Source organism: Protopterus annectens, chromosome 5.part0 (assembly GCF_019279795.1).
Source record: "Protopterus annectens isolate FY-2018-M chromosome 5.part0, PAN1.0, whole genome shotgun sequence".
Classification (NCBI taxonomy): Eukaryota; Metazoa; Chordata; order Ceratodontiformes; family Protopteridae; genus Protopterus; species Protopterus annectens.
The window spans coordinates 1,778,744,300-1,778,768,009 of NC_056735.1; the positions used below are offsets into that span (position 1 = coordinate 1,778,744,300).

The window sequence follows — 23,710 nt, forward strand, 5'->3', positions numbered from 1 at the left end:
CACCCCACTGACACATACCAAACTGCTAGGGGTCGAAATTGACAATCTAAAATTTGATAACCACATAGCCGAAACTATCAAAAAAGTTCATAAAAAATTAGGCCTCCTTTCAGAAACAAGAAATTTTTAACCAGATCCACAAAAGCTACCATTGCCCGGACACACCTCCTGTCACCCCTAATCTACCCCTCCCCAATACTAACCAACCTACACAAATTAAGCCTTAATAAACTAGAGACATGTTACAATAAAATAGCCAAGTTTGCTACAAACTCCCCTAATAAAACACACCACTGTACTGCCCTTAGACAATTAAACTGGCTATAACTCCCTTAGCTCCTCCAAAACAAGCAACTAACCTTCACTCATAAAATACTCCAAAAACCAGATAAAACCCCGGCCCACCAAGATCTTATACAACCATACACCACCACTAGAACACTCCGTTCCAGTGACAAACTCCTAGTAAAATCCACCAAGGCTAACAACTCAGCTGGAAAATCCTTATTCTCTAACATCATTCCTAAAATATGGAATAAACTTCCCACTTCCATCACATCCATCTGCGCCATAGTACAATTTAAAAACCTTCTGTTTACTCACTTAGAAAACACCTGGCTTTGCTCTTGCTACCCACCTGACTAACTCTATATACTGCACTTTCATGCACACCCTCTGACTTTCTTTAGCTCTATACTTCATAGTACTAGCATATTATGCCTTTTTCTTTCCCTATTTATACTTACTCTAGTACCTCAAAGCATTTCAAGTCTTCCTCAGAAATGTTGTATTTACTCAGCTATATACAGTGGATAAAAAAAAGTTTACACACCCCTGTTAAAATGCCAGATTTTTGTGATATAAAAAATGAGATCACAATAAAGAATTTCAAAACTTTTCCCACCTTCAATGTGACCTATAACATGTACAATTCAATTGAAAAACAAACAAATCTGGGGAAAATAATATAAAAATAAAAAACATACAATATGCTAGTTGCATAAGTGTGCACACCCTTAAACTAATACTTTGTTGTGTGTGCACACACCCTTAAAATAATATTTTGTTGAAGCACCTTTTGATTTAATTATAGCACACCATTAAACAAAATGTACCTTAAATCCAGAGATTGAAGAACATTTTCCAGCTTCTTGCAATATCCGATTTACCCAGGTTACAATGGTGTCATCAGTGACTTTCTGGCCATCTCCAAGCTCCTCAAGCATATTCAGAGTATACCTAAACAAAATGAAAAGAAAAAAAAACAGAAATGTATGCTTTATAAACAGCATGGATAATAAATATATGCATATTTGGAAAACATCACAAAAGTATGGATGAATTAGTGGACTTTAATGCAACAGATGGAAAATTAATTTTCCAATCAAGGAAGGAAGGAAGGATTCTATGCCTTTGTCCCTGGTAGAAAAAGACGTTATCACGTAACATTAAATGACAATCAAAAGTGGAATGAACAGATAAAAGTCTTGGAATAACCACTGCTATGAGCAGACTGGACTATTATTTCAGACTACTGTCAAATAAAAAAGAAAGCAGTGACAACAAAAAGTTTAAACTTATAACCAACATTTTACACAAACAGTAAATAAAAGATCTTACAAACTACATAAAAGCTGCATGTCTGAAAAAAATGCAGTACTTAACACTAACGCCCTACAAAATTCATTAAGTGAACTGTAGTATTTATTGTGATAACACTGCAGGTGCCAGAAATTCTAGGGTTGAAAAGGCCAGCAATAGACCCATTACCAAATATATATGATAAAAAACACTATTCATCATTTCCTCTCTTAAATCAAACTGCAGTTTTAAACACTTTCTCCTCCAATTATGTACCAGACTGCATTTCCATGCAAGTCTTACAAAATGGCTGCAGCTTAGCAAATGTAAGCAAAATCAGCAGCAACGATAACACTGAACTGAAAATGGAGACATGCTTATTACATGCTTATATCTCTGCTGACAGACATGAGTGACATATGTTAAATATTATAATGATTACAAATAATGCTGAATGCATTAGCTCCATTTCACCTGTTAGACAAACATACCTTTCTGAATTTTACCAGTGAGGTGACATGCAATACTCTTCAGCATTTGATGACCCTTTTGTTTAGGCTGGACATATATCAAAGGTTGCAGTTTGTAAGAGCGAACACTCATAAGAGCCTTTTGGCTGCTTTCCATGTGCGACTGTGGAACAGTGGGGTCTGGAAAATTTGCCTTATCCCACTATTATGCGATCACAGAGTTGTTATATATGATACGCAGGGAATATGGGTGGTGCAACAGTGCATGACCCCCTGCAAAAATATTGTTTTTCAGTCTTTCTTCTGGTTTGATCTTTTTGCATTCCCTCTAAAACAGTCGCTCTTTTTCTTTTCACTCTTATAGCATTCGCTTAATGATGAGATAATCGTGCCAAATATATGAAATATGGGAAGTGCCCCGGTGATGCAAGGACATGTTATTAATGGGTCTATATTTAGAACACCGAACATTTGAAATGTCGAGTGTTCTAATATCGAACCCTAGCAATTGAAAATACAAAACATCGAACATTCGGAACAGCAAATTTTTTCCCTAGGAAAAAATTTGCTGTTCCAAAACACATACACACAATACAAGCACACCAAACAAACAGCAATCCACACACATACACCTAAACTCGTACACCTAACCCTACACTAAACTATACATACACCACTAACTATCCACTTACCTTAACCCAAACCCTAACCCTAAGGTCCGTCACTATCGCACAGTCACCTCACCCATGCCCTAACCCTAACTCACGTACCCCAATCTAACCCTTACGTCCACACAATCGCACACTTATCTGACCCGAGCCCTAACCCTAACTCACCTAACCCGCCCTAACACACACGTTCACACAATCGCACACTTACCTGAACCCGACCCGTAACTTTCCACCAGAGCACTGAAAATACCAAAGCAACAGAAACAGACAACCGAATTCTTTCCCTAGGAAAGAATTTGGTTTTCTGTTTCTTCGATATTTTCAGCTGAAAATGGGTCGATATTAGAAAACTCGACATTTCAAATGTTCGGTGCTCTAATGTAGACCCTGATTAATAATGCTTTGTGCATTACAGACCACCTGGAAATTCAGAGAGAGTGGAAGCCTTACTCTTGGATGTATTCTAATCTCTATGGAACAGTTTGGGTTATGGCTCCTAAGACCTTAGAAAACTGGCAATGTTGTAAAATGCATCCATGATGTAGGTTCTCCTGTGCAGACTTGGGGAATTAGATATGCTCCTTTGCATGCTGTACACAAACCACCCCCCTTGATTCTACTTGTGGGTGACACTATTCAACTAGGTCCCTTATAGCTGTCTTATCCACACAAAAACTTTTCACAGTCTGTTGGTATTTAAGCTGGTGGAATGCCAGATGCTGTCCGTACTTTCTCCATTGATGTTGGTGGGCATAATGCAGAATACTGCAGACATTGGCTCTGATTGTGGATGATCAGTGGTAGATTATTATAGAGACAATCTGGTTGGGTGACCAGGGTCACAACGTTAGAGAAGACCATGGTTAGTGAAGAAAATAATGTGATTTCAAAATATTGTGTTATGTTCATCACTGCCAACTTATTTCAGCTACCTTTTGTGCTGAACACAGCAAGTGATTTATAAGAAGTGTTTTTAGTTATAAAACAAAACAAAACAAAATGTTAAATGACAGATGCCAGCTTGAGTATTTACCATTTTATATACCCAGAATGTCTGCCATTTACATATGAGCAGCCTTATGCTTATTTTTATCTCAGGTGCCTTATTTATCTAATTTTAAGTAAAGAAATGCTTCTTTACTTACAAAAGTACATAAATAAACAGATGCTGAGACACTACCTAACATTTCTGTCACCTTCCCATGAACTATTGGGAATGCAATGAGAAAGTCCGTGAATAGTACATAGTGTAGTATGGAGAGCTGTGGTTGCAGTTTGCTGATTTTGCAGTTACAGTAATGTGGGGTGAGCTTTTTTAATTATGCTGGTGGGCAACCAGATGGGGTGCTACATATGCTATGGATGAAAACAGCTTGTCCTTTTTATTTTTCAAAATATTATGTTTGGCATTAAGGGCTAGTGTGCATTTATGTGAAATAAATTGGAATATTTAATTTCTAACTATTCTATACAAAGCAGGGCTGAAATTGTCATTCATTTCACAGAATGTCCTTGTCTTTGGCTAACATTTTTAGACTGTACTTCACAACCTTTGTTTTGAGAAATAATAATAATATTAATAATAATACCCATTTGTTAAACAGGTGGGTCCACTGGGCAGATGTCCTTTTTCAGGGGCAACCTGGGAGCAGTGTGGCTAATTGACTTGTTCAAGGTCATGTAACAGACAAATGAGGACAGAAGGAACCAAACCTTGTGCTACAGGAACTCTAGCTTCTGAGCCTTAACCTTATTCAACAACTGCATTAAGGACTGCAGTCACTAAATGGGTGTGATGGGGGGGGTGGAGCTGAATACAGATGAAAACAACTTAGCATCTTGTTTGCCTGTTTACAGTCTGGGTTTACATGACTAGAGTGCTTTTGTATGGAGTAAGATGGAATATTTATTCTCTGTCTGGCCACTGTTTTATGAAAGAAAGTAACCAAGACCTGTCACTAAATTCACACAATGTACATTACTTTGCCTCATCATTTTGGTCACAGCTTCATAAAATCTGTGTTTTTTCTGACGCACATTATTAAGTGTGCATTACAATCACTAAATGTATGTGTGTGGGGAGGGGGCTGGCAGTGGATGATGGCAACTTTCCCTCTTGTTGTCTCTTCTGCTTATGATTTAGCTTTACAGGATTATAATACATCTTTATGAAATGCATTGGAATATTTATTCTTTGTGGACTGCTTGTGTGACACCAAGTTAAAAACTAACTCTGATTTTACAGAATATCCCTGACATTGCCTCATATTTTGATCTATTCCTTATAAAATTTGTGGTTTTCTTGCAAATCACTAATGAGAAATATTTGAGTTTCAGACATTATATTCTTCAGAAAATGTATAGCATGTCTGGTTCCATGTAGTAGAAGAATGGAGCCCTTGCTACAATCCAGACCACCCAAGGTTGAGTGGTGCTGTTGGAGCCAGGGATAAAGACTGGCTTTGCCAGCTAACTCACTCTGATAGGAAGGGAGGAGTTTCTGTCCCTGATAAGCAGATACATCCCCAGTAATGTACCATAATCACAGGACAGATTGCTAGATTGCTAGCCTTCTGATTTAGCCCTAAAAGTCTGTTTGTGAAGGCTTTGTAGGTGTTGTTAAAAGCGGTGATTGGCAGATTAGTAGGTATTTTCCCTTGCTTATCTAGAGCTAAGAGTGCCATTTGGTAGTGTTTGTTTGATCTCCCTGACTCGGCTCACTGAACTCCGTCACCCTCATGGAGTTCTTGAAAGTGCATAAAAACTACCTGTCTTGCTCAGTTGTGATTGCTCGCACAGTGGGTCTGAATAGTTTGCAGTGCTGCCTCTCGTGCAGTTGAAAGCCAACATTAGGTTTTAGGGAACTACAAAAAAAAACAAACTGATTTAAAACTACTGTCCTTAACTCCCACTCTAGCGGACCTTTCTCTGAATGTGCCTGTTTATACGTGGGTCTCCAAAGTCTGTCTAAGGCGTTCTGAGCTACACTAAATAGTTTATTTCCCTGATCCTTGAATTCTCGTCACCCTCATGGAGTTCTTGAAAGAGAATAAAAGCCCCTGTCTTGTTCAGTTCTGCTTGCTCACACAGTGTGTCTGAATAGTTTGTAGCGCTGCTTCTCGTGCAGCTGAAAGCCGACATTAGGATTTTGTGAACTACAAACCCTAATTTAAACTAATTTCCTTAACTCCCACCCAAGCGGACCTTTCTCTGAGTGTGCCTGTTTTTACATGGATCTCCGAAGCCTGTATAAGGCGTTTTGAGCTACACTAGTTTATTTAGTGTATTAAGTATATTTATTTATTTAATGTATTAGTGTAATATAGTATTTTTTTACACTAAATTGTTTAGTTGTGCTTGCTTGCTCAGTGGGTCCAAATAGTTAGCAGCGCTGCCGCTCGTGCAGTTGAAAGCCGACATTAGGCTTTGATGAACTACAGAAACTGATTTAAACTAATTTCCTTAACTCCCACTCAAGCAGACCTTTCTCTGATTGTGCCTGTTTATACATGGGTCTCCGAAGCCTGTATAAGGCGTTTTAAGCTACATTAATAGTTTATTTAGTGTATTAAGTATATTGGTTTATTTGTGTATTAGTGTATTATTGTATATTTTTACACTAAAATGTTTAGTTGTGCTTGCTCGCACAGTGGGTCTGAATAGTTTGCAGCGCTGCCTCTGGTGCAGTTGAAAGCCGACATTAGGCTTTGGTGAACTGCAAAAACTGATTTAAACTAATTTCCTTAACTCCCACTCAAGCGGACCTTTCTCTGAGTGTGTTTGTTAATACATGGGTCTCCAAAGCCTATAAAAGGCTTTTGTACAACACTAAATAGTTTATTACCCTGATGCTTGAATTCTCCCCACAGACCAACCTTGTACCGTGTAAGTGTTAGCATAGTATTGAAGTAAATGCTTAACATGTTTTACTATTGCTGCAGTTCTAGCATAGTACTTGTAGAAATTGTTTAACATGATTTACTAATACTGCAGTTAAGTAGGTAGAAATGTTTTAATTGCTATATTTAATTTCACTGCTACTACAAAAGGGTACTGAACTATAGCACTATAGAGTAATACATTGTTGCTAACAAGGTTTTGGAAAGGCATACCTGCTGTCTACTGATATTGTTTCTGTGAATGATTAGCCCATTTTTGTAAAGTTTGGATTTTTGGAAATGCAACTTGCTATAAATGTATGTGTCTTTGACTGATTAGTGTAATGTATGTGCAAGCTTACCTTGCTATGTGATAACTACTGTTTCTCATCCCTACCTTCTCTCTCTTGCCTCCTTAAGTTTCCTGCTCATCTTGTGCATCCTGCACTAATCTATAGGAGCATAAAGGACCCACTCCAATTATTGGTGGCTCACCTCACTGAATTATCTACCCTACAATTCCTCTCTCAAGGACACCAGTAAAGTATGTTTGTGGAATAATTCCTGCCAGAAAGACTTTCTACTATTGTACCTATACTACAGGGTTAGAGAAAGTCCTGAGCTAGGACAGCCAGCAGCCTCTACCCCCCGCCTTACCTCACACAGTCTCTCCCCATCCTCTTTTTAAAACTCCCTTTGTCTAGCAACCTTTTTTCCTTGTTGTACTCTAACTCCCTCTTATCAGCCTTGCAATATCAGACCTGTCCACTAGGTGGCTCCCTTACCCCAGCCATTCTCTCTTTCTTATCTCTTATGCCCAGATACTTACATTAATTTCTCCTGCTGCTCCTTAACTGCTATTCAGTCCTCTCACTTTACCCTCTACTTCTACTGTCCACATCCACCTCTTCTAGGCTCAGTTCTCACTATCCTTTTCCCACATCAGTCTTTTCAAACTTACCTTCTGGAGTCAGTCCTGCTGATTGTTTTTTATAACTGCATCTGTATCTGTCTCAACCCGTTCCGTTCACCCTGAGGGCTCACTCCGCTCCACTCCCTACTCCCAATTCCCACACACCCCAGAGATCCTACTCTTATACTTACTTAACCACACTTCTTCCTATTCCAATTACTTCTAGAAATTACTAGCTACACCTCCTCCTCTTCCCATTACTCTCAGAACACTTTATCTCTTTTAATCTTCTCTCATATCTACCTTCTCTTAACACTCCCTTCTATCTTACCATAACCTTCACACTTCTCCATCCTCACCCTTTATACTTCCAAATTCTACCTACTTAAATCCATTAGTAATTTTGCACAATGTATAAACCACCCACCCCATTATATGGCCTACTTTTATTCACACTATTACTACTTTTTCCTCTAACCTTTGCCTACTTACTCACCTCCTATGAATACCCACTACATTTAGGCCATCACTATCCTAATAAGGAAACTAATGCTCTATCCCTACCATTCCTTTTTAACCATGCTAATATAGCATATTTACCCAACTACCTACTTGCAAAGTATCATAGAATACTACATATTAAATATAACACACTTAATCTCGGGAAAAATCTACTTCTATACAACAAATTCCCTAACCCAAGCTATATAGGATTACTACTCTCAATAAAAGATGGTGACATCCACCCTAACCCAGGCCCAACAAAAACTCCTAGTACTCTCCACAGCCAAAATCACTACCCTATTGATTCCCTTAGTAAAACATCTAACTCCCTCCAAGTAGCCCATCTTAATATACGTAGCTTAAACAACAAAGTATCTCATCTCCAAGCTCTAGTAGAAGTATATTCCTTTGATATCCTCTGCTTAACAGAAACATGGTTAAAACTTGCTACCAAAGACAATGAAATCCTTCCACCTGGATATAACATACTAAGACTCGACCGAGTAGCCAAGAAAGGAGGAGGGTTAGCTATTCTATTTAAATCAGGCTTACAGTTAACCACCTATGACTGTAAAATACCTCTTGATTCCAATGCAGAAATTCTCATCTCCAAACTTCATGTTAACAATGCCAAATCATTAATATCATCTGTATGTATCTTCCTCCTGGTAATAACATTGCCACCATGGAAAATATTCTTTGCTGGCTATCCCAACACTTGCCCCAAGAAACCATAATCCTAGGAGATATAAACATTGACTGGAACTGCTATTGTAGCAGCCTCCCTACAACCCACATTAACCTATATGGCTTTTCTCAAACCATTACATCCCCCACCAGGATCAATAAAGCTAACCAGAAAGCAAGAATATTAGACTGGATTCTCATAAACCATCACCCTCACAATTATGATTCAGGAACCCTCTCTGATGATATAAGTGACCACTCACTTACCTATATTATCAAGCATAAAACCCATACTCCCAATCCAACATATGTCAGAAATATCAGATCCAAAAAGAACTTTAACCCTGAGCTATTCGAAAAAGAACTAAGAGCTTGCAACTGGTCTCCCTCAAAACACCTCCCTTTAGAAGAAACCATCAATTACTTTAACTCTAACTTCCTTGCCATTCTCAACCAACATGCTACAACCAGATTAATTAGAATTAAAACCAAGTCTGCCCCATGGCTTTCAAAAGTAACCAAACACAAAATGCACCTTAGAAATAAACATTGGGCCAAATGGAGAATGACTAAAAACCCTCTTGACCAACAAACCTTTAGACAGTTAAGAAATGGCACTAAGAAAGCTATACTCTCTGATAAAAGAAATTACTACCTACAATTTCAACAAACTAACCAAAACAACCCACAAAAATTCTGGACTAGCATTAACAATTACTCTACCCAGGTCAAGTCAATCCACCACACCAAACCCTCAAAATACTGACCATAATAATCCCATGAATACAGCCAATACATTCAATACCTTCTTTTCTAATACTCTCCAAACACTAGCTAGTCAGCTATCACCTAATAGCTTCACTTTACCTTCCTATAACTCTACCACACCCCCTCCTTTTCATTTGCTACCTGTCCCAACTGCATATATTCTAACCCTCATACAAAAACTGAAACCATGCTCTCCCTCAGCAGACCAACTACCTGCTGATTTTCTACAGCTATCAGCCAAAGCTATAGCATATCCCATTTCCATTCTGATCAATAGGACTATTACCGAAGGTCACATACCTAGCTTATGGAAAGTCTCTCATATTATCCCCCTCTATAAAGGCGGACACTCCATTGAGCTCTCCAACTACCGCCCTATTGCCCTTCTTTCACTTTTGGCAAAGATCATGGAGAAATGCATCCACAGGCAATTACTTGACCACTTAACCCAAAATAACTTACTTTCCAGCTGTCAACATGGTTTCAGACCCTCACACAGCAGTACCACTGCCCTCCTTTCCTTTACTGATAGCATAAACAAAAACTGCAACCTTAATAACCTTTCCTCAGCACTATTTATTGACCTGTCCAAAGCATTTGACATGGTTAATCATCAGATTCTCATCACCATACTCGAATCCCTATCATTAGATGCACCTTCCATAAAATGGTTCCAGTCCTACCTAGATAAAAGACAACAGGCAGTAATTTGGCATAAAACTCTTTCTACCCTCCAACCGGTTACCCTAGGTGTCCCTCAAGAGTCCATACTAGGACCTCTCCTCTTCTCAATATTTATTAATGACCTTCATCTAGCCATCCCCCAAGCCACATGCATACAATATGCTGATGACTCCACACTTATATGCTAAGCCAAATCCACATCTGAACTTCTCTCTCTTACCCAGAAGGCATTTAACACAGTTGAACAATGATTCACACAGCGTTGCCTTCTTTTGAACCCCCAAAAAAACTAAACTCCTCCTCTTTAATCCGAGTCACAAGTCCTCTCCATTTGATTCCTCAGTTATATCCACCAATGGTTCCATTATATCACCAGACCCAACCACCAAACTACTGGGTATCACCATTGATAATAATCTGAACTTTGACATCCATATCAACAATACTATAAAAACTATCAACAAAAAACTTGGCTCCCTCTATAGGATTAAACCTTACCTTTCCTCCACAGCTAGAACAACCATAGCTCACACTCATCTAATCTCTACACTCCTCTATGCCTCACCCATTTTTACTAACCTTTCTAAAAATAACCTCAGCAAACTGGAAACTTCCTACAATAACATCGCTAGATTTGCAGCAGGAAACCCTTACAGAACCCACCATTGCATGAATATAAAGCAGCTTGGATGGCTGGAACTACAAAACATGATTAAATTCCATCAACTAACCATTGCCCATAAAACTCTTTATAAACCTTCCAGTACTCCTATTCTATCTACCCTCATCACTCCATATACAAATCTGAAATCCCTACATTCTTCACACAAAACTCTTCTACACACCTCTAAACCTAACAACAAGGCTGGTGAATCTCTCTTCTCTAATGCTGTCGGAAAAACCTGGAATCTTCTCCCCACTGACCTTTCCTCTCTTCCCTCTCTATCACTCTTCAAAAACAGACTGAAACTCTACCTTAGAACACACTGGTTGTGCCCCTGTACTAAACCTGATTAGGCATCTATCCATCTGTTTAAACTTAGCTCTGCCTATCCCGACTACTCATTATATATTCCTTTTACCTATAAATACAGATTCCCTCCTAAACTACACTGTGTCCAGTCTCTGTAAATACTTTCTACTGAAGAATTCCTTTATTTTTATATAATTAACCTGTCTTCTCTTTTGACTTTAGTCCTTCTTTTTATGTATTATACCTGCATGTTGTATAGTATATGCATTCCTGCACTATAAGTACTTCGTTTTTGTCCTCACAGAATTTTCTGTTGTAACCTGAAATATGCATTGTATATAATGAATGTTGCTATTTAGTCATTTTTTTCTGTTGTACCTGGAATCTGCATTGCTTATTATGAATATTTTTATTTAGTCATTTTTTCTTTATAGTTTACTAAGTTTTTCATTTATCTGTCTTGGAGCTTATCTCCCCGGGCCTCTACTGAAAATGGACATATATCCAGTTAGACTAGCCCGGTCAACAAATGTAAAATAAATAAAATAAATACATAAATAAATAGTAAAACTACAGCATCTGGGTGAGGGTGGCTAGCTAATTTTGCATGTGGTGATGCAACTCACATCACTAACTCTGTCCAGTTAGGGCATATAAAAAAAATTCCATTGAGTGCAGTGCCAGTGTGTATGATGCTACAGGCTGTTCTACCCCACTTCTCCTCCTCAACCTGCCACTAGTGTAGTCCCAGCCCTGTGAATAGTACTGAAGACATCTCCTCAACCTGCCACTGATGCAGTTCCAGCCCAGTGGATAGTACTGAAGACACCTCATCAACCTTCCACTGGTGCAGTCCCAGTCCTGTGGATAGTACTGGAGACACCTCCTCAACCTGACACAGGTGCAGTCCCACCCCATGGATAGTACTGGAGACACTTCCTCAACCTGCCACTGGTGCAGTCCCGGCCCCATGGATAGCACTGGAGACACCTCCTCAACCTGCCACTGGTGCAGTCCCAGCCCCCTGGATAGCACTGGAGACACCTCCTCAACCTGCCGCAGGTGCAGTCCCACCCCATGGATAGTACTGGAGACACTTCCTCAACCTGCCACTGGTGCAGTCCCAGCCCCATGGATTAGTACTGGAGACACCTCCTCAACCTGCCACAGGTGCAGTCCCACCCCATGGATAGTGCTGGAGACACTTCCTGAACCTGCCACTGGTGCAGTCCCAGCCCCATGGATAGCACTGGAGACACCTCCTCAACCTGCCACTGGTGCAGTCCCAGCCCCATGGATAGTACTGGAGACACCTCCTCAACCTGCCACTGGTGCATTCCTAGCCTCGTGGATAGTAATGGAGACACTTAAGAATACATGGCACAGTTATGTAGCTGTGATCAACTGGGGGCATGTAAAGGAGGATAACAGGGAAAAAAAGAAAATGCATGCCATTGCAAAAACTAAAATTCTAACAACTTTCTAAGTATATCAGAGCAATGTTTAAAATCTATATCCTGGCTTTGAGCCTTTGTCCCTTATTATGTTTTGGCTTTGTCCCTGATTCTTACCCTAACAGATTGAGAGGTATTATTTTTTTATCACAGTTAGATGATGTATAAACAACAAAATGACTATAACTCCTGGGTGTGTGGGGGTAATTTGTTTTGTGAGTGAAAGTACTTTATCCTCTTGTTGTTTAATCAGGTTAAACAGTTTGGCTTTGTAGGACTAGTGCACATTTCTGTGAAATGAGTTAGAATACTTGGACCACTATGTGTTTTGGTGAAACAAGCCAGAAATACTTTATCATATCCATAATTATTACTATGTGTACCACAATCAGGCATCCAAAGAGTTCACAGTCAGCAATCTGGCTATGATTGCTTGGTATGGTGGTTGTCTGTGAATAAAAATGGCCGACTCTGCTGTCATGATCAGCTTTACCAGACAACAGTCTGCTTTTGCATATCTAGTGTACATTTGTGTAAAGAAGGATAGAATCACAGAATGCTTTATTGCTGGCATTTTTGTCACAGTTGGGCATTTGAGGTATACAAGTGGATCTAACTGATGAGTATGGACATTGGTTAATTACAATTACACCAGTTTGAATGGTCTTCAATCAGAAAGGTGAATTCACAAGAAAATGTGCATTTATTTGTGGTCCCCCCAAAAGTGTGTGGGGTGGTCCATGGATTGAAACTTCCCAGGACCCAAGGCACACTAAATCCAGTACCATGGATGCTAACATATGCTGCTGAGCAACTGCTGATGCTAATCCCGGGATTGTTCCTCTCACATACACTGACAGTGTAAAAATGGGAATGACATGCAGTGCAGTGTGTCCATTTTCTACATTTTTAAACTGGTCCTCCATTTTATGTGTTATCATTTGCATGCTTCATGTGGCTCATTTACATGATGATTATAACTTGTATGGCATTTTGCTGTCATCAGCATGTATTACATTAGGCATTATTTTGCCTAATGTAAGACTGCTATATGTATGTTTTAGAATTACCCACACCCTGCGTTTTGCTGCTGCCTATGCTAATGTGCACTGTGCATTGCATTAGACATCTATGAATCTCAGCCTGCCTGAATGTTTGCACATGTTTAACAATCTCCCCATCACATATACCCACCATTACCAGTACAAAGAAGTATGCCTCCCCATGCTGTTCTGATTAGTATGCCTCCCGATGCTGTTCTGATTAATGTGTCTACTGATGCTGTTCTAATTAGTATGCATCCCAATGCTGTTCTGATTAATGTGTCTCCTGATGCTGTTCTGATTAGTATGCATTCCGATGCTGTTCATAGGTTCATAGGTTAATACTAGGCTAACTGCCCTTGTGGGCAATTTTAAGCCTATCCAATTACCCCATGTGAAAATCAAACCCTGCACCTTGTGATTGTAAGGTGAACGCCTTAACCATTATGCCAATGTCCCATTTGATGTTCTGATTAATGTGTCTCTTGACGCTATTCTGATTAGTATGCATCGCAATGCTGTTCTGATTAATGTGTCTCCTGATGCTGTTCTGATTAATGTGTCTCCTGATGCTGTTCTGATTAGTATACATCTTGATGCTGTTCTGATTAATGTGTCTCCTGATGCTGTTCTGATTAATGTGTCTCCTGATGCTGTTCTAATTAGTATGCATCCCAATGCTGTTCTGATTAATGTGTCTCCTGATGCTGTTCTGATTAGTATGTATCCCTATGCTGTTCTGATTAATGTGTCTCATGATGCTATTCTGATTAATGTGTCTCCTGATGCTGTTCTGGTTAGTATGTATCCCAATGCTGTTCTGATTAGTGTGCCTCCTAATACTGTTCTGATTAGAATTCTCCCAATACTGTTCTGATTAATGTGTCTCCTGATGCTGTTCTGATTAGTATGTATCCCTATGCTGTTCTGATTAATGTGTCTCATGATGCTATTCTGATTAATGTGTCTCCTGATGCTGTTCTGGTTAGTATGTATCCCAATGCTGTTCTGATTAGTGTGCCTTCCAATTCTGTTCTGATTAGTATGCCCCCTGATGCTGTTCTGATTAGTGTGCCTCCTAATACTGTTCTGATTAGAATTCTCCCAATACTGTTGTGATTAGTATGCCCCCTGATGCTGTTCTGATTAGAATACTGCTGGTATTGTTCTGATTAGTTTGACTCCTGATGCTGTTCTGATTAGTATGCCACCTTGTGCTGTTCTGATTAAAATGCTCCCAATATTTTTCTAATTAGTATGGCTCCCAATGCTGTTTTGATTAGTTCTTAACTGTTTCACCGTGGATGTAGAGAGATGTGCTATGCAGAATAATACAACATATGAATGAACAATGAAATGTATACCTTTTATTTTTTAACACAAAATCACAACATTAGAAATAATTATATTTGATTCATTATTACAGGGTATTCATAAGTGCAATTAATGGATTTTTCATGACAGTACCTTCTAAGTTGAGATTTTCCCCATATATATATATATATATATATATATATATATATATATATATATATATATATATATTTATATGTATGTATATATTTTTACTATGAGCAAACAACACAGAAAATACTGGCTACTAATAAAAAATCATATACTGTTTTATAACAGCTTTCATAAAGTAGCTAATAGATTTTTATAGATGTTACAATACATTTTAGAGTATACATTTCCCTATATATTTTACTTGATTTTATTATGAAGAAATGGGACAGAAAGCACTGCAAACTAATAAAACTGATGTTCATTCTAATAAACTACATTTTAATACCCCTAAAAATGAAGACCTTTATCAATAGCTATCATCTGCAGAACTACTTGCAAAAATGTAAATATATCATCTGAGACTATATCTTTCAACGACTATGTATGTTGTCTAAGTTGAGTTCTAGCTTATGATGATCTGTTTACATCTTAAATACTCATTATAACAAACTACCTCAAAACTTAATTGTAGAATTGTAAATAAAATTTCTTCTGTAAAATAACCGACAGAACACAAGCCAAGAAGATTCCAAACCCACAGCAAACAGGACAGCAGATTCAACCAAGATGGTATTTAAAGGCTGTAATGAAGTTATTCTTTGTTCTGATGAAGCTCGGTATTGACCGAGGGAAAGCACTTAACATACTGTGTGTTTGTTCGTGGAATAAATTTGGCATTTTTGAATCCTGTGGCTGGTCAACTATATTATCCATACTGCTACATCTTGGTTGAATCTGCTGTCCTGTTTGCTGTGGGTTTGAATGTTTCTTCTGTCTCAACAAAACAGACATTTACATTTCTACAGTCCACAGCCCTGTCAGTGTGTCTAACTAGTCTCTTGAATTTACTATTGTAATTACATGTATTCTATAGCCTTGAGTAATATTTCACTCTTCTCTCTTTACATCAGATACTGCTCTAAGAAACAAGGTATCCTTGATCTGCACATCTCCTCACCAAAAGAAAGAAAGCAAGAAAGAAAGAAAGAAAAAATCTTCCATTTGTTTTGCACACTAAAACTAAGTCATTACCTACTTGCCCAGATAGCAAGTTATACTTCTTCTTCTTTCGGCTTTTCCCAGTTAGGGGTCACCACAGTGGATCACCTGTTCGCTCATGATTGGCAGTAGAGTTTTTATGGTGTCGAGTTGCCAGCCCCGGTGCCCAACCTTCCACAGAAGGCACACACACTCACACCTAAGGCCAATTTAGAGTGTCCAATCCACCTACAGCATGTCTTTGGGAGGAAACTAGAGCACTCAGAGGAAACCCACATGACCACAGGGAGGACATGCAGACTCCGCACAGAAGGCACCCCAGCCGAGGATTGAACCGGTGAACCTCTTGCTGTGAAGTGACAACGCTAACAGCTGCACCACCGTGGCCACCCCAGATAGCAAGTTATACTAATTCACACTAATGGTTGGCTTTTCCACCTGTAATCTCTGTCCCAGTTTTTCTGTTAAACAGGTGACTTCATTCTCTAGACTCAATGTAATGCCAGAGACATAGAATGCCACAACATAAAAACCTAAGATACTGCATTAATCAATGGACACTGAACTCCTTCCTATCTGTTGCTGTTTGTCTTGTGTCAGCTAACCAGTTTCTATTCATCACACCAGTTTAATCCCCATACCCTTATCCTTTAGAGTTTCCACTAAATTATCGTATAACTGCTGTCCAAGCTACCATCTAAATTCACTACCTCCTTCCACTCTCCTCCTTAGTCAAATTCTACACTATAATACATAACATGTTGGCTAACATACCACAACAACACCGTTATATTCTGGGACTTCATTCATACTGTCTGGGTCTTACCTCCCAAGGTATATATGACATTCTAGCTGACTTTAACCTAATCAACTAGTAGATGAGCTTTTGAGTAGAGGAGATGAGCTAGTAGAAGGCTTTTGATATGGTCAACCATCAGTTACTAATCCACTCTCTAGAAGGCATATCCCTGGACAAACTTGCTATTCAGTGGTTTACATCCTATCTGAGTGGAAGAAAACAAGCAGTTCTATTGGCAGGACAAACTGTCTGCACTCCTACCTCTCACCCTTGGAGTACCTCAGGGCTCCATCTTAGGTCTCCTGCTTTTTTCCATTTTCATTAATAACCTTCATGCAGCCATCCCAGAAGCCACCTGCATCCAATACGCAGATAACTCCACTCTTATCTGTTCTGCCCACTCCCCATCAGACCTTCAAAGCCGAACCTAAACTACATTTAATACAATTGAAACCTGGTTAGCTAATAAATACTTGCTCTTAAACCCTAACAAAACTAAATTACTACTTTTCACCCCTACCAGTTGATCTACTCCTCTTTCTTTCTCCATATCATCCAACAATGGCACCTCTATTCTCACAGACTTCAGCACTAAGCTATTAGGGGTTATAGTTGATAATCTCAAATTTGACTCGCATGTAAATAAAACCATCAAAGCTGTTAACCAAAAGCTCGGCTCACTATACAGAAATAAACCTTTTCTAACCCCACTAGCCCGTACTACTATAGGCCACACACATCTACTCTTTATATGCTTCCCCTATACTCTCCAACTTGAATAAGACTGAAATGAATAAACTCACCTGTAGTTATAACCATATAGCTAGATTTGCTACTAACTCTACATACAGGACCCATCATTGCCAAAACCTTGAGCTCCTAGGGTGGTTAGAGTTCCTTAACCTACTTCTGTTCAACCAGCTCATAGTTGCGCACAAAATTCTCACAGCCCCTGAAAAAACACCTGCTCTTAGAAACATTATAAAACCGTGCTGTCACCCCAGACCACTCCGCTCAGCTAACAAACTAATGGTCCAGAATCAAAGAGCTAGTAAATGGACTGGAGACTCACTATTTACCAACTTCGTTGGCAAAACCTGGAACTTACTCCCCGCCAGCCTTACACTTGAACCCTCTCTCAATCTCTTTAAAAAAGGCCTTAAACAATATTTTAAAAACCACTGGCTCTGCCCCTGGACTAACCCAGATTAATCTCCATAGACACCCTGTCAATTATACTCTATTAACTAATGCCTATTTGTGCCAATATCTATAGAATAATACATAATATTTAACTATATAGAAAAATGCTATATTGCAAAATGTATATTCCATAGGCCTGCTTTAAGTATCTACTGTTTACCCTAGTGCCATAATTAATGAAAAACTGTTAAATACTTATGTTTTTTTCTCCTATGTGAATGTAATTCCTACTCTGTCTTAGTTAACAGACTCTTTAATAATGTATCACCTCTATAATTGCTCTTCTTCTTATAATCTGCTATGTTTATTACTGTTATTGCTTGTATCTGTGATTTGGAGCTTTTCTCCCTGGGCCTCTGCTGAAAATAGACACGTATCCAGTCGGACTATCCCGGTTAACAAATGTAAAATAAAATAAATAAAATAAATGAGACAACCAGACTCAGCTACAAAACTAACCACCATATTCATTGATCTCCGAATTACCTCACGACCAGCTAACAGCACCCCATTACCATTCACCTCCTTACCTTCAGTGATCACTATCCTATAACTTCCCACATTCAAAACTTCACAATAAAACTCTCTCCCCAAAGCTGATCTCATTTACACCAAAATCTTCAACAATTTCTCCTAAGTTTGTTCTAACCTACTCACTATAGACTGTTTTTCCACACTCAATCTTAAGATGCAAACCCTGCCACTCTGCAAGTCACAGAACTTCTCACCCTTCAAAACACTGACTTCTTATTTATTTATTTATTTATTTATTTATTTCAGTTTGATTACCAGCGAGGTCCACTGGGCTTGGGGGCCCATTTTCAGTTGAGGCCCGGGGAGAAAAGCTCCATGTGTTTAGTTACATACAGTTACATACAATTTATAAAAGAAATTACATACAAATTTGAATAAAAAGTTACAATAAAAGTTTCAGAGACTATTGTATTACAAATAACAGTAATCAGAGACTGAGAAGTAAAAGAAAAAAATCCCAACAGTTCAAGGGGGAAAATCCTGGTGTAGGCAAGAAATCAAGATGTAATAATTAGGAATATAAGCTGAGTATATTAAAGAGGTTAGGTAGGTAAGTGAGGTTAGCCAGGAGAGAAGTGGGGGGAATAGCTTCAGAGGTAAAGGCTGAGGAGTGCAATTGCATTTCCTATTTTGGTAGAGGTAGGAATGAAGCTGGTTTTTGAAGATGTTTGGGTTGGTGTAGGTCCTAAGTGAGGAGGGCAGAGCATTCCATTTTTTGGCTAGGGTAAAGGATAAGAGCAGTTGACCTGCGGGGCATTTAGGTTTTTGAACTGTGATTAGGTTTTGGTGAGAGGATCTAAGGGGGGTATAAGGCTGTAGAATATTAGAAAGAGCAGGGCAGTTTGAGGGGTGGAAGAATAATTTGTGGGCTGTTGAGATTTGGAGAAAGTCAAGGTGATTGGGGAGTTCCAGCCAGTTTAAGGAGTGGAGGGAGGTGCAATGATGAGAGGAGGATTTGGCATTTGTGGCAAATCTAGAGATTTTGTTGTAGCATTGTTCCAATTTGGAGGTAAGTGTAGAAGATAAATTAGTGAGGAGGGGAGCGCCGTACAGGAGGGATGGAAGAAGGAAAGTAGAGGCAAGTGTAAGTCTGGTGTGAGGAGAGAGGAAGTGGTTGTTTCTATACAGTAGTCCAAGTTTTATGTGAGTTTTTTTTATGTTTAGTAGGATATGGTCATTAAATTTTAGTTGGTCATCAATTATAATGCCGAGAAGCTAGGTGGGGGAGACAATCTCAATGGTAGAGGTGTTGTGACTGGTAATTAAAAATGAGTTCTTATCTAGAGAGGAAGATTTAGATGGGGTAAAAAGGAGGATCTTAGTTTTGTTTGCATTTAGGGCAAGATGATTTTGGAGCATCCAGTTTTCTGTGGTAGAAAAGGCAATCTGTGTTAGGGTCTTTAGTTCTGCTAGATTTGGGGCACAACAGATTAAAGTGGAATCATTGGCATATTGCACAACTTTGGTGTTGGGAATGGCTTTATGGAAGTCATTAACAAAGATGTTAAATAGTAATGGGCCTAGAATGGAACCTTGTGGTACACCAGTAGGGGTAGGAAGGAAAGAAGAGGTAGCTTGGGCCCATTTCACAGCTTGGGACCTGTTTGAAAGGTAGCTGGAGAACCAAGAGAGAGTTTTTTGGCAGATGTTGAGATTAGAGAGGTGGTTTAGAAGGAGTGAATGAGAGATGGTGTCAAAGGCTTTGGATAAATGTAGAAGAACAGAGGAGACTAAGTTACCGGAGTCACGTGCTGAGTTGACAGAGTGTAAGAAGGAGAGAAGGGCAGTGGTAGTACTATGTCCAGGGCGGAAGCCGTGTTGGGTAGGGTATGGCAAGAGCTGCAGGTGGATACATTTTTCAAGAATTTTGGATATAGGGGAGAGGATGGCTATGAGACGGAAGTTGGAGACAGAGCAAGTTTTGCCACCCTTGTGGAGAGGCAAAATGAAGGCAGAGCTCCATAGTTTGGGTACATAGCATTCGAGTAAAGACCTATTTATTAGGATGCTGATGGGTATGGCAATAGAGTCAGAAGAAATTTTTAGGAAGGAGGATGGAATGTTATCAGGGGCATTTGAACAAGGCTTTAGTTTTTGGAGAAGTTTCTTTATTAGGTCAGTGGATACAGGTTTGAGTTCAAAGGAGGGGGCAAGGGATACAGGGACTGAAGATTGAGCAGGGAGGGTGGGAGGGTTATTGTTGGAGAAAGTTTTGGTTAGATCAGCGATAGAGGAGGTAAAGAATGAATTGAAAAGGGAGGCTACTTCGAGGTCTGATTTGCCGGTATCAGGGGAGGGGTTGTTTTTTGTACCTGGTCTAAGGAGGGAATTAATAGAATTCCAGAATTGTTTAGGATTTCTTGCATTGTTTTCTTGTAGTTGGATATAGCAGGACTTTTTATCCCTAATGACTTGCTTTTTGACTAGGTTTCTCAACTGCTTATATTTGAGGAAGGTTTGTGGATCCTTATGTTTAAGGTGGCCTTTCCAGGTTTTATCTCTTTGAAGCATTATCTTTTTAGTGTCTTTAGAGAGCCAGGAGGAGTTAATAGTTTTGATTCTTTTTGTTCTAATAGGGGCTTTGGAGCTAAGGACAGTTAAAAATGTAGAATTGAAGTAGTCAACGGCTTCATCTAGCGGTAGTGTTTTTAGGAGGTTCCAGTTGGATAGTTTAAGAGAGTTAGAGAAGGAAGTAGGGTTAAAGTTAGATAGGTTACGAGTACGAATGTAGTGGTGAGAGTGTGGGGAGGAGGGAGTAGCACGAATGGCGAAAGCAGGGAAATGGTCTCCTAGTGGGTCAGGGGTGACGCCTGATTTTATAATTTTGTTTGGATGAGATACTAGGGTCCAGTCAAGTATTGTGCCAGGGAGATTAGATTTGTTGGGTCGAGTGAAGGAATTAGTAAGTTGAGTGAACTTGAATAGGTTGATGGCTATAGTGGGATTGGCGCTATTGATTTTTCCCCAGTCAATATTTTCTTCTTAATTACTAGATTCTTCAAACACATTTATACAGAACCAAAGAACTTAAAACACTGATCTGATGCAACTTTGTAATGGGGCTATATTATAACATCAAAGTCTAAAAACTTTGAATGTTATAATATTGAACCCATTCAATTGAAACACCAGAAAAATGAACAGTCAGAATAGAGAAATTTTTCCCAGGGAAAAAATTTGCTGTTCTGACAAGCATACACACAACTCAAGCACACCAAAATAAATAATCCACACACATACACTTCAGAAAACCCTACACTAAACCAGACATACACCACTAGCTATCCACTTACCTTAACCCAGCTCTAACGCTAAGGTCCCTAACTATCGCAGACTCACCTTACCCGCTCCCTAACCCTAACTCACCTACCCCACCCTAACCTCACGTCCATGCAATCTCACATTTACCTGACCCACACCCTAACCCTAACTCACCTAACCCACGCCCAATCGCACACTCACCTTCATTCGCACACTTACCTTAACCTGGTCCTTAACCTTCGCTCCATAGTTGAGGAAATAGCGAAGCTGCAGAACCGGCCCACTGAATACTTTCCCTAGGAAAATATTCAGTGTTCTGCAGCTTTGCTATTTCAAGCATTCACTCTACTGGGTTCGATATTATAACATTCAAAGTTTTTAGACTTTGATGTTATAATAAAGACCCCTTTGTAATGAATCCTGGCAAAGCTGGAAGCAAGAGTCATCAATATTAACTAGAAAGCAATTCAAAGGAACAAAGCCATGTACATGTCACCAAACAAACCTCAATCCTGCACTCATAAAAAAAAAAAAAAAACAAGCTAACCTACAGGTCATCATAGCATTGATGGACTTTGATATTTAGTTCATTTTGTCACAATGTCTTGTACTGTGTGAGCCAGAGGAGAATTTTGCAGGGTATTTACCCATTTCTCCACTGTGGTACTACCATAGAGTTGGTATGTATAATGTATGAGATGTAGGGGGTACATGGAGGCTTGCCCAGCTGCAAAACAGAGTTTTGTTTTGTGCTTTTCTATATTTTTTGGTTCATTGTTTTGTTTTCAATGTTTAATTTTCAAAAAATGGTAGGCTGAAAATTAATTCTTTGATGACTCACAGGTACCAATCCAAAAATAAATTTTGGCAGGAAATAAATAACATAACAGGTAGGGCCCCCTCCATAAAAAAATCTACCTGTGGCTGCATATCTTGCCAGTCCACTATTATCTCTCCAGCAGACTTCCCCAATAAATTCTTCAGTTTACCCTCACCCCCTATCAAAACACCCCTCCAACCCTCACATGGATCCAGCCCTACAAAATGCATACAGCCTTTTTATTTAAGCAGAATAATAGCTAAACAGATTGTACCCTTGCTGCAACAAATACAAATTGACTCTTCTACTGTCAGAGACGCTTTCTGTCCATGATTCATGTATCACTACAGAGAATTCTTACTCATTCCTCCAGCTCATATATGTAATTTTTCATACCAACAAAAACACTATGCTCTTCATCTGGAAATCTGCCTACATCAGACCAGTGCCAAACATTCTAAAACAAACCAGTATATAATCCACAAGAAACTGTATCATCCTTTAGATATCTGGGGATTTGGCTTTACAATTCCCTCAACTTTCAGGAACACATTAAAAAATTCCAGCCCAAGATCAACTACCTGTTATTCTGGGCACAAAAAATGATCATAATTTCTATCTCCCCCAGGTAAATAAATCAATTATACTCTTGGACTTAATTCTAAACTGCCTGGGTCTTAACTCCCAAGGTATATATGAAATCCTAGCTGTCCAACTGGAACATTGTTTGCTGTTTTTGCCACTGCGTCACACAAAAATATAACAATACATAAATCAGTCTGTAGCAAATCTGCCACTTCATTGCCAATTCTTTATGTATAGAATGTTAGCGTGATACCTATTGAAAAGTCAATGGCTACCTGAAGAAGGTAGAGACTCAGACTCCCTACACTTCCAGTTGTCTAAGCAAGACATGCTGTCACCACTTATCAAGAAACCGATTGCAACCATATGCTACAACC

General features: G+C 39.1%; 1 protein-coding gene across 1 annotated transcript in view; it reads right to left on the reverse strand.

The window, feature by feature from the left end:
- Positions 1-23,710, reverse strand: part of LCP1 (lymphocyte cytosolic protein 1) — a 550,854-nt gene that overhangs the window by 50,417 nt on the left and 476,727 nt on the right. Inside the window, exon 15 of the mRNA XM_044071582.1 lies at positions 1,116-1,239. Coding sequence (XP_043927517.1) covers positions 1,116-1,239 — 124 coding nt within the window. The remainder of the gene's footprint in view (positions 1-1,115; positions 1,240-23,710) is intronic.